We start from the raw sequence: 13,583 nt of genomic DNA on the forward strand, positions 1-13,583 counted from the left end.
AAATATCTCGTCTCTTGCTTAATGTAGCACGATGTTCCAGCAACGTCTTCATAGGGATTTTTTAGCACAGCCTTTTAAGAGTTCACGGTCAAAATAAATTAATACTGACATCCTGGGTAGTTAAAATTGTCAATATTTTGAGAATTTGTTTCTCCGTTTGCTGTAGAGATTTTAGAGTGTTGTTTGGTCTCTGTTGATTTCAATTAGGTAACATTACTCGGTACCAGCAGGCAGCAAGATCCTTCTCCCACGCTGGTAGTTAATTCGCCAGCGGTCAAGTAGGCTCCGCTTCTCGACACCTTTCTCTCCCGATTCCCAATCATGACGCATGACCCGACGCACAGTGTAGCAGGATCCAACAAACCTGGCCAAAAGTATTCATGTTTTTTTAAAAGTAAATTATGCTACAATAATGTTATTTAATAATAAAAGAAACGTTAAAAATTATTGTAATGCTATTTTTTTCAATAAATACGTTTTTTTTATCCTGTGATGAAGTATAATAATCACAGGAACATAAAAAAAATTATTGTAATCATATTTAACTCTCGAAATACTTATTTTGGTCAAATTGTCAAACATTTTAATATTAAATAGGTGCGAAGGTTTTCACGGTTACTGTTATCAATTTGTTTCTTTTTTCGGTGATACCGTGTGTGTTGAATTTGTTCCGACGTTTCGGCCGCCATTGCAGGAGCCATCTTTAGGGTAAACTGAGTGTTTTGTAGAAAAAAAGTATGTGTTTAAGTACTAGTTATTAAAGTACTACAAATCTGCAATAGCGGAACACTTTGAACCGAAAATTTTGCATAAACCCAGTAATTACAGTGCACGAATTATAAAAGAGGCAATTGAAATACAGACACCCAAATAACATAAACAAAGACGGCGGGCTGAAATTAAACTCAACATGGTTCCCAGCACTACATACTACGAAAAAGAAAAGAAATGTGCCTACTGCCGACTGCGACACGGTACAAATTATTAGTAGTTAAACACATACTTTTTTTTTTACAAAACACTCAGTTTACCCTGAAGATGGCTCCTGCAATGGTGGCCGAAACGTCGGAACATATCCAGCACACACGGTATCACCCAAAAAAGAAACAAATTTTAATATTAATTAGTTTTTGAAAATGATTCTGATGATGAAGAATGACAGTTGGGGAGTCAGCCGATTTGCTGCACCGGAGTCTTCTCGATGCTTAAATCGTTGCCTATAAAGACTTATGCCCGACCTTTGCAATCCCATTTAGATATCAAATGATCTTGTTTACAAGTGATATTCAGTAACTGTTGGCGATTTACTTCAGCGGAAGTAAAAGTGATGGTGATTGCACTTTTATTGGGATATCGTTTTTTAGCTTTCTGGACAACTTTGTAAGATGAAAATATGCATTGCTTATATGACCTTGTAATATTATATTGGTGTTTCGTTAACTTGGCTTCCATTATTATGAAAATAGCTTTATCAACCGTCAGCTGTTGTATGTTGCATTTTTCTTCCGCTTCTATTTTGACGCTTCAACTTACATACCGGAAGATTGAAAACTCGTCTGTGTTGCAAAGAACTAACTATTTTAATTTTACACCTCCTTAATCGCTCACTGCTTTCAGAATATGCAATAGTCGGGTGGTCTATATTTTTCTGAATCTGAATTGCGTACTTCAATTTTTTTTAAAAGTGAAATGTAGCGAACACATATTTTTTCGAATTAGAATTCTTATTTTCTTTGAGAATTTTACCATTCCAATTTAAATACGAAATTAAAAAGGTGGATTTCGTCGGAGATGATGTATGTTCTGCATGTTTCGGGCAATTCGATAATTCAATTAAATATTACATTTAAAACTGGCATCGGCTATTACATGTTCTTATTGGCCAATTATCTTCACAATGGCATATTGTAACTCTCATCTTATTAAAATCGAATCCCTCACAGTAAATCCTGCAAAAAAATTAAATATAAGTAAAATTTCTCTTGATCAAAGTAAAGATGAAAAAAAAAACGTACTTTTTAAAAAGTTAGTTTTTTTGTAAAACCGCAAAAATGCGCATTTTTTTTTGCATTTCCTTTAAATGAATAGTTATACTTTACAACCTAATTAAAATTGTAGGTGAGGTATGCTGAGGCAGACACGAAAAGTTTAAATGAAATTTATAATTTATCAGTATATAACACTTCCTAGAAATATATAAAATAACAATCAAAATACACCGGAATATATTTTTTTATAAAAGTAAATACCTTCAGGTATTGGATCCATTTGTTTTTTTTTTTTTAAGAGATCGATTCTTAAACAATTTCATCTCAAACTATCACTCGATTTTACGGGAGCGATAAAAAAGGTGTAAACTCCACGATACGTAGTTTTAGATTGACCTTGTTCCGTAGCGTGTTAATTGAGAAGAAAACGGGAGATGGGAGCTTGTCCGCTAATATGTGTACTATCGGTAAAAAATACCAAATTATTTTATGTTTAGACTTTTGGCCAGGTTTGCTCGTACCAGGACCCTTATGTGCGACGGTAGCATTACTCTTCCTCTTCACGCAGGATTCCGCCCCTTGACGCCTGACTCCTGTCGCCTGACATTGAACCGCGCTAAATAGAAGCACCTTGCACAAAAATAACGATTATAACTCCCACGCGCATGTCGTGACATTGATTGATAAATGTTTAAAACCGTAAATATGTTCTTGGTTATTGATGCATTTTGTAAATAAAATCAGAAATGCAAACACAATTGGAATTAATAATTAGTTGCACCTAATCAAAGTATTTATTTTTTAAAAAATACGGACAATGAAAGCATCCACCCCTTTCCCGAAACTGTTCATAAAGACTTAAGTCTTTCTTCAGTTTCGCGTATCAATATCAATTTTTTTTTTAAACTAATTAAGCGAATAAGCGAAAATTTAATATTTCTTTACAATCAAACCGCGAAAATAACAAAACAAATAAACTTTAAAAACTTTCATTGTACCCCTCACTGCAGTATTGTCAGTTTGTGATCAATCAAATACACATGGTCAGCACAATCACCTTTTTCTAATTTCCCAGTATGACAGTGGAGGAATACAGTGTTAGTTCCAAATTGAGACCGCGGTCGCACGCTCCAGATCCCGCATCGGAAAGGAAGAAGAACGTAGTAATTCAAACAAATCAATCAAACGACACGAAACCTAAATACATATAGGAAACATTAGAATAATTTGCCCTATACAACATGCACTCAATCAACAGAAGAAAAACAATACGTATATATAACAAATCACAGTGACACACAAAAATACGGACAACGTTATTGATGATTTATGGATTACTTATACGCTTAGTCGCAACTTAGCATGCCCACCACATACCTGAGGACATAAATCTCCTTGGCGGTGCGGTGCCCACATACACGCAAAAGTTGCTCGAAGGAGCTCTCTGTAATCTGGTAGCCTAGAAAGAAGGTAATCCAGAAGTACATGCTATGTACGTCATCGGATTGAGAAAAGAGGGAAGTTAATTCTTCACTGCCTGGGATTAAATTGATTGGACATGATCAATTCGCCGAAATGAGTCGCGACTCTTATAATACTCGGTTTCGTCAATTTATTGTTTAATAGTCCGTTCCGCCGATTGCAAAATAATGATGTGCTGTCCTCGATCAGCACAGCACAAATGACTTGCATGTACCAATGTCCCGATGGTGTCGTATTGTAAACTCGAGACAGGATCTGGACTTTTCTGGTGTATTTTTTCTAGATCTGAACGATCATTAAAATCGAACAGATCTTGTCTCGAGGTTATTATTTAAACTTTGTTGCTCTAGATTTGATTTTATTTAGTTGTATTTTTTATTTTTACGAAATGGACTGAATAAGTCAGTAAATAAATAAATAAATTGATAGCTCTTAGCCGAATACCTACACTTCTCGAATACGCAATGTTTATTTGATCATTAATCAGAATCTGTCTTTTGTGGGTTGTCTTCACTGGACACACAGGTCTCCAGGGTACGTATTCTGATGGGAAGTTAAAATTTATCTTCAATTTTATCTACAAAGTAAAATTAAGTTTTCTATATGAAAAATAGAATATGTTAACAATTTCTAAACATGTTCAATTACCGGTTACCGACGAAGATACTTTAAATTTTCACACAAAAATACACATTTTCGTACATATTGTGTGAGATTATAATTAGCTGCAATTGTGTTTTTTATTAAGAAGCTAAGAAAATTTTACTTATTTTAACGAACATTTTCCATTCAAACAATTTATAGGTATGAATAATTACTAGATAAGATTAATTAAAAACATTAATAAATAATAAAAGAAGCATTGACAAACATAAGGGACATCAAGACAAGATCTGGACTATTTATTTAGTGCTCATTTAAGTCGTTGTAAACTTAAACCAAAAAAGTCCAGATCTTGTCTCGAGTTAACAATACGACAAAGAATTAAGACCATAGTTTTTTCTATATATTTTTTTATGCTTATCGATGAACAGTACTTCATTGTTTCTCAACCTACGAGTCGGAATATAGAATTTTACGATTATACCATTTATCCGTGATGGCGTGATGCGTAATGTAAACTTTTAATTATCTAAATAAAATAACTTAGTTTTTAACCACTATTTTTTAATATTTTATTTGTTTTCTACCGACTGGTTTCAAATCAAACAAGCTTCTTCGTCAAGGTTTACGCAACTAATGAATTAATTCCTATTTTATTTTTATCGTGTTAACTAAATACTACACGTAGACCCAATAAATCAAGTCTTTTTCATTAGTTACGAAAACCTTGACGAAGAAGCTTGTTTGCTTTGAAACCGATCGGTGGAAAAAAAAATGTGGCTAAAAACAAAGTTGTTTTTATTTATTTTAGTATAATGCATAATCACAAAGTTAGTGCTTTAAATATAAACTTTATATTAATTATCTATTTATTCTTTGTTTATTTGTTGAAGGGAATGTGAAAAGTATAGTGACGTGGATTTTGTTTTAGTTTTCTAAATGAAAGTAATTTCACTGTCCGATATTTTTTTAAACCCTTTTAATTTTGAGCGAAACGAAATAAATTTGTAGCCGATCACGCTACGCACGCGCACATGACATCGCGATCTCGCTAATGATGTGAGAGGTCCGCCCGATGTTCTTACGCGGTATATGCACTAAGTATGTTAATTACATCACAGATTTGGCAGGGTAACACTTGTGTCGAGATGGTTATATTTTACTTGGCCATTATTACAGTCAATTATTATTATGCCATTTCTATTTTTGCGCGCAACACATTTCCCCGTGCGTGAAAAACGTATTGACAATCTCACCTGATCGGACCTCACCTGTGATACTCGTACACTCGGATTTTAGAAATAACTTATTTCTTCTCTTTGTATGTAAACACACTAGATTCACCTTTACTAAAACCTCCTAATTTAACAATAGAATAGACATGTTTGCATTATCATCGGTAATAGGAAAATATCACATACTACGAATACCGATAAAAATGTATTAACTAGATTTAGAATAATTAATTATATTTTCAAAATCAATATGGATATTGTGGAGAAATGTTTTCATACATAAATGTAAAAATTAAATTTAATAAAAATACGTTGCTAGAAAAACGCGTCGTGTTTGGCCTTGGTCGTTGTGACGTCAAGATTCATGATAATGTTCTAAAAAAAAATAAATGACCAGGAACAAATAAAAATTAATCGTGACGTATTAGGGGCGTGGCCAATAGAATGACAGTTTTTACGAGAATTCAAAATTACAAATTTAAAAATGTTTTTTATGATACTAATAACTACAAATAAAAAAATGATATTTTCCTATTCACGCCCCCCTTTCGCCTTTCCACTGATCAAAGGGACAGAGATCGACTTTTGCATCAAGCATGTTAAAATATTTCTACTGTATTCTGCTTTGTTATTTTTCCCTTTAATTGGAAGTATTTTTTTTTTAATTTTATTTCATTGGAAAGCCAACAGACATTTATAAATTTATAAGATATAATTATATTATAAATGCATATCATAAAGTCCAATAATGCTTCCACATAATATTGTTATGTTGTCACATAAAAATTATACATAACATAAAATTACTAATCATACAAAACTTATAATATTACTAAAAATGTAAATGTAATACATATTATTAAAAATATATCTACTTTTAAATATTGGTCGCACAGTTGCACATTATAATATATAATACAACTATAGTTGACCATACGGTGTACAATTATTATGTGCCGCCTACATACAGAACTGCTCATAACCTGCTTAATATAGGCTGCGGATTCAAGGCGCAACATCATAACATGAATTATTTTTGGAAATTTCATTTTTAAAGAAAGTTAAATAAATGTTATTAAATCAATACAATTTAATTTCTGATTACACATATTGCAGGTTCTATTTACAAACGAATTTCGAAAAGATTTAGTTGAACATTTAGAAATTTTATTTAATTAAACCAGACGTGCATAGTTGAAATAGATGAATGAAAGTTTTCGATAAACACGAAGCTTTGTGGCCGTTAGATTAGTAGTGTCTTGAAAAATAAAGGTCCACCTGTCCGCTATCTTCTCGGGGAATATTGGTATGAGATCATTATTTGAGGGGAACGTGCAGGTCAACGGTCAATATCGCGAGGTTATCTACGTTATATCTCACTATCAGTTATCAATACGGAATAACAGCGACTACAATGCTCAGCAATTAGTCGCGTTGTTTGTCCATTCTCCGATCAATGTTAGTTATCTCGTGAAGTTATCTCGTGATGTATCATTGTTAACCATTTTAATTTAACAATATATCATGGATCGAGGTGTAGTATACGATTATGAGATGAATAAACATACATGTATAATAATAATAATAATATTTGGCTGATTTATGTAGCGCCATTTTTGTAAAAAAATCACATTAAGAGCACTTTACAATTCCATACTTAAACTTACCTTTTTTCTGATTTTGAAATTGAGGTATGATAAACAAAAGAAGTGAAATTTCGGTTGAGATCTGAATTGAATAGGACTGTCGAAGCTTCGTAATTGTGAAGGCAATTGGTTCCAGGCAGAGAGGCCGATAAAGGCGAAAGCGCGATCTCCGAACCTGGTGTTTGGGCAGCGCCGGAGTTTGACAATCGGCCTGAATAAATGCCGACCTAAAAGTAAATTCCCATTAACATGATTTCCCCTAATGCAGAGGTCCGCTAGGTATGTTGGAGCCATTTCGTGAAGGGATTAGAATACTGTCCAGCAAAGCTTATATTTAATTCTATCTGGACTTCTTTAACCATTGCAAATCTCAAAGATGATGTGAGAATATTTTTCCTCGCGTAAATAAGCCTTGCTGCCGCATTGAATACAGAATAAAGTTAATTAATTTGATATTTTGGGAGATCTAGCAAATATGTATAAAATTTAATTTGAAGCACTAACTTTGTCGTTTTTCATTGTATAATTAAAATAACTACTATTTATTTAATTACTGACCAGTTTCGTAGCTACACTCAGGCTTCCTTATCGAGATATAATTTAGTAATAATTATCAGCAATGTTTTGAGTATAATAATAATAATGTTTGGATAATTTATATAGCGCCATTTTTGTGAAAATCACCTCAAGGGGGCTGTACAATAAATAAATATCCCAACACGTATTGCTGCTACAGAGCGCATGGACGGTTGAGATTCTAGTTCCTCGTCTCCAATTATGATTTATTACAATTATGATATATATGAGCTAGATAACAGAACGTCTTGCAGCTACAGAGCGCATGGACAATAAGAAATCTAGTCCCTATTTACATTTTTATTTTAAATTTTTTTATTTGACTATGAAGTTTAGAGTTTAAGTGATATTTTAAAAACGAAATAAAAAGCAAATTTATAAAATTAGAATTTAGATAGCAACAAGTCTTGCAGCTACTGAGCGCATGTCCTCTATAGGGAGTTATTAAGATCTAAATTTAAAGTGACCACTTAAATCAGCCAATGACAGATTAAAAACCCTGTAAATGCCTAGATTTTCATATGGCCTTCCCAAAAATGTTTTCGCTCTATGTTGCAATAAATTGACATATTAATGAATATGATCATATTTTATATTTTTAAGTGTCTACTAAATCATATGGAGTTAATAAGTCAGTTAAGTTTCTGTGTCATGTAATACTTTGGGTTTGTGGTATAGAGTGAGGAGGGTTGAAATTCGATTATTTGTTTTAAACAGGAGTGGACTGAATAAAAAAAATATTTTTTGTTACTTATCATTTGTTATTATTTATCGCTTTCTCGAAATAGTCTAATTTCAATGTCTTGTTTTCAGCATGTAGACCCTAAAACCCAATGTCTTTATTAAAATGTTTATTTTCTATTGGATGGTTTACGAATCCGGAAAAAATGTTATTATTTAGGCACTATTTTTTAATATTTGTATAGGTCCTTGTATAAACTGTTGCACATGATGAAATAACTGATACTCATAGATGTTTTTTTATTTTCATTTTTGGTGGGACCGTATCCGGGCCCCTGCTTGTGGGTGGACGACCACTGCGTCCCTTTGGTTCGTATAGCTGCCACTACTAGATTTGTTCCTCCCGCGGCTGGCGACACTAACTCCGACATATCCTAACGCTTTTCATCATGTGGACAGCATTTTGGTACCAAACACGATGGGGCTTAAATCATTCTTCCCAACCGCGATCCCTATAATATCATCCACAACTAATTTTGTTTTGGTGGGACCGTATCCGATCCCCCGCTTGTAGGTCGACGGCCACTGCGTCCCTTTGGTTCGTATAGCTGCCACTAGATTTGTTCCTCCCGCGGCTGGCGACACTAACTCCGACATATCCTAACGCTTTTCATCATGTGGACAGCATTTTGGTACCAAACACGATGGGGCGTTAATCATTCTTCCCGACCGTGATCCTTATAATATCATCCATAATTAATTATGTTTTGTCTCTTTGCTTTTTAAATCCGATGTTTTTTGTCATACAAATCATAAGGTCAAACCTCATTTTAATTTACTTATAAACTAACTGGTAGATTTTCTTTAAAAGTTCTCCGCTGCTGGAGAAACTCATTTATCCCATTTGTAATTCAATCGGGACTAATTCAATGGTAGGTTTCGACTACTTATTTGAATTCATTTATTGTAAACTTTGCATTCTATATTTGCAGTTTGACGCTTTGATTTTATTTAAAGCTTCCCTCGTGAGCTTCGGTCAGTTTTTTGTATTTAAATTTTCATCGTTTTATTAAATAATATATAAAACAGGAATCCTCGCCTGCTTTAATTCCAAGAAATTGTCTCATGTCGATAGTCAATATAAGAGAATCCGTAAAATTACTAGTTCAGAATTGAAACTAATGCTGAAATTAATAATTTTGAATAGATTATTTTATATATAAATATGCACATTGATAATTTGTTATTGCGAAATGTTCGAGACTCTTTACTGTAAAAATTCAGTGTCAAGCCGTTCGGCAGTCAAGGCACGTATTCAACGTCTAGTCCAGCACGTGCTATGTGACTCTGGCGAGAGATTATCTCGGTTCGATTTCTCGCGCGTTCGTATTCCTTCTAGTACTGCGCCAACGCGGGCGCGGCCTTCGTTCGTCTCGCAATGCCACCGCTCTCCACTCTCCACTCGCGTACCATTAACCATTACACTGCCGCAATACAACCCATCGTGCATTGTGCACGCTGTGCTGTGCACCTTAACCAGCGTGTTTCGTGTAGTACGATCTCAATTTCTTAGAAATACTACTACCCCTAAACTACCAAAGCTCGGATTACATTGTAACGTGTGACGTTTGTCGAGAAGAGTGCGCGAAAACGGGTTCATCGGCAGATCGAAAATTTTACCGGAGAGCATAAAGATGAATAAAACCTTATTTGAGTTGAGAAATCTCAAACGCCCACAATGTCCATGTGGACCTACTAGCTTCTTAATTGAAACAGAGTTTTTTTGACAGTGTTTTAATTGTAATAATGAGGACATGTTTTAATTTAAATAGTAGTGAAGTGATCATATTTTTTCTCACTACACTTTGTAGAACAAATGCAAAAAATAAATTGTGCGGACATACTGGCGTTTGATATTTATCAACTCATTTGTGGGCACTGGGTTCATATATTTCATAAAATAGATTCTTACAATTTGTGAACATACAATCACAGAAATAATTAACAAAAACGTCTACGTCATTTAAAAAAAAAAAAAAAAACTTTTTTTTTTTGAACAGACAAAAACTATCCAATCTAATCTTCCCATTTTGACGGTTTTTTGCCAGCCTTGACCCCATATTTATTTCCTACAATTTATGAAACAGGGAGCCACATTTTATTAATTTTGAATATTCCTTTCTATTGAACTAATTCGGGAGAAAAAATTACATTAATATCTCGAAAATCGAAAAAATGCAATGGGGCGTTTTAGCCATGTACCCTTCATATTATATCGACTTGAGCAGATTGTTATGTAATTATATTATAATTAATTAATTCTTGTGTCAACTTTAAATCGGGTTGTGGTCCTGTGGCTAGTGTCTCGGACTCACTGGCCAAAGGTCCGTGATTCGAATCCCACTCTACCCCAACTCGATTTCATTTTCTAATAGTGAGTTATTTACAACTCGTTGAAAATGTCCCTCAAAACTTAATATTTGGGTAAATCATAAGAACGCAAATATTTATTTAAAAAATAAACTATTTTCAAAATAAAACATTTTTGTGTCGTGATATGAGGGTCGCAATATTTATAGGAAAATAATGAATCTGATTTTTTTAAATAATTGACTATCTGGCAGTTCTGGCACGCGACACGACGCGCGTGACTGATTATTGTAGCTGAAAAAATAACAATGTTCCTAATTAATGTCACGAGGACAGAAGGAGATGGCCACTCGCCTTCCTCTCGCTCGTCCGGTCCATCCCTCTAAGTGAATATAATATACTAAATAACTTCATCACCATCATAATTCACACCGCTACAAACATAAGTGAAAAAAAAACAACCTTGTTATCATTTCGCAAATATCACTCATGCCAGAATTAAAGTAGATGCTTACATAAATAATGAACGACTAACTGAAATTGAACATGTTAAATATTTAGGACTAACAATAGACAGACAATTGACATGGACAATTCATATCAACAATTTAATTAGCAAAGTGGCAACTTTATCGAGTCTATTTTTTAAAATCAAAAACTTTGTTCCAATAAAGGAAAAAATTTTAATGTATGAAGCATATGTTAAAACTAAAATATGTTATATGCAACTACTATGGGGAACAGGATATCAAAATGACTTAAACAGACTACAAAGACAGCAAAATAAAATATTAAAGTTAGTATATGACCTTCCCTATCTAACAGCAACTAAAGAATTTTTTGAACAAACTAAACAATTAAATGTAACTGAACTCTTTGAACTAGAATCTTTAAAATTTATTCATAAATTAGCCACTGATGTAATTGTAGACGAAGAATTAAAACTTGAAAAAAATTGTAGTAAACATGAACACAATACGAGAATTTCAGAAAAATATCATATACAATCTTTTAAAACGAGAAAAGGACAATCGAGACTTATAAACCATGGACTGAAATTATACAATAAACTACCAGACAAAACTAAACAAAAGACTCAGGCAACCTTTACAAAAGATGTTAAAAATATTATTATTAACAGTAGAATTTGAATTTTAAAAGTGAAAACATTTTGTTAAATGTATGTAACCCGTAAGGGTTTATCAATAAAATTTAAATAAAAAAAAAAAAAAAAAAAAAAAAAAATACGTATTTTATATATCCCGCTTTTTCTTGAAAACGAAGATACGTGCGAATGTATTAGTTGTACGTTTACATAAACATTGCAACTACACATTACTCAAAAACGAGTTTGTTTTTTGCTATTGTTATTCTGTGTGTACCTAAAACCAATAATTTTCCCTTTAAGTCTTTGTGATTTTTTTATAATGTGATTATTATTATTGTGGATAACTTATATAGCGCCATTTTCGTAATATCAAGGGCGCTTTACATAGTGATTATATAGATAAACAAATTTAATTGAAGCTTTTAAATTTGTAATTTAATTAAAATAATTTATATTGTTATCACATGCTACAGGTTTATTCAAATGATATTGAGAACAAGTGGGTTTTAAGCTTTTTCCGAAACATCACTTCACTCTCACAGCCTCACACCTCTGCTGGGAGAGCATTCCATGCCATAGGGCCTGCGATAGCAAATGCGCTGATCTAAGCGTAAGACGCCTGTCAGCTAGTTCATCTGGAATGCATAGTTCCCTTAGATATTCCGGAGCAGAGTTGTGCGGTGATTTATACATAAGCCAACAGAGTTTATATTCCACCCTCTGTGGAAAACGTAGCTAGTGTAATTTCCGAAGTAGTGGAGTGATATGACCGAACTTAGAGATTCCGAAAATAAGTCTCGCTGCAGCATTTGATACAGACTGTCGTTAACGTATTGTGGAAAAGGAAAACGAATTTCTTTTTGTAATAAATCAAATAACGGAAGTTCTGTTCTTTCTTTGGAGACCGTCAGTTTAATTTATTTATTAACAATTGAATTGTGCCCACGCAAAAGGGCGTATATCATGTAAACGAAAAATAAAAAACAGTTTTATTTAAACGTAAAATTGTATAAATAGAGCAACGAGGTACCATTAACGATCATTGAATTTTGTGAAATAAGCATTGTTGTTTATTTTTTAAACTATGAAATTAACTTAATAGAGCTTTGTCTTAAGTTTTTTTTAAATAACTAAATTAAATCAAAATCACGTATACCCTCCTACGTGGGCATTATTTAATTATACAATAATTATTGAATATCTCCACACTAGCCTATAAGCAGCTTTTATTTAAAACCTACACTGATGTTTTTCTTTTATATATACTGTTGTTGCCGATCGCGTTTATTTATGATATTTCTACTACTACTACTATCAATAATAAATTTAGAACAGCGCAATTGGACGGCTGCCAAGATTAAATTTTCTAAATAAAATCAATTAACTTTAGAGACAAGTAAATGATTTTCAAAAATCCACATGAAATCTGCGGATTATTATTCAGTAATTAAAACAGGTTAAACAAAAGAAATATATACGTAATTTTTTTCATACAGCAAACTCGATTTATACTTGTGCGAAAAAGATTTACATAAAATACCTGTAAATCACTGGCGCCTTCTGACCGAGGCAGTGCATTTATTTACATTTTTTCAACTTGTATCAATCAAAAAAAAAAAAAAAAATTTGAAGCACCTTAACTATCGTCAAAACGTACATTTTAATAACTATGATACTTCATACTCATGGTATGTCATTATGCATGGTAAAAATGACGTTACGAACGAACTTCATGTTTGTTGTTGGCTATGCCCGGAGTATGTATATTGTCTCCTCCTCTAACGCACGATTCACCTGTATGAAGCGTAGTCTATCTCGCTCAAATCACGGTTTCAGCCTATACAGTATTGTTTATTCAAATTCAGGGTAAAATATCGTGCTATACGGAATATGC

The 13,583-nt window shown here is 33.0% G+C and overlaps 1 protein-coding gene across 3 annotated transcripts in view; it reads left to right on the forward strand.

The window, feature by feature from the left end:
- Positions 1-13,583, forward strand: part of sgg (glycogen synthase kinase 3 beta homolog shaggy) — an 84,400-nt gene that overhangs the window by 22,060 nt on the left and 48,757 nt on the right. For 2 of the 3 annotated variants that reach the window (XM_088231605.1, XM_088231607.1), the window contains exon 2: positions 8,527-8,580. The exons of the other annotated variant lie outside the window; for it this stretch is intronic. In XM_088231605.1, coding sequence (XP_088087731.1) covers positions 8,527-8,580 — 54 coding nt within the window. The remainder of the gene's footprint in view (positions 1-8,526; positions 8,581-13,583) is intronic. 3 annotated transcript variants of the gene reach the window in all.

Source organism: Micrasema longulum, unplaced genomic scaffold (assembly GCF_059751315.1).
Source record: "Micrasema longulum isolate JH-2025_06_02 unplaced genomic scaffold, ASM5975131v1 h1tg000896l, whole genome shotgun sequence".
Classification (NCBI taxonomy): domain Eukaryota; kingdom Metazoa; phylum Arthropoda; class Insecta; order Trichoptera; family Brachycentridae; genus Micrasema; species Micrasema longulum.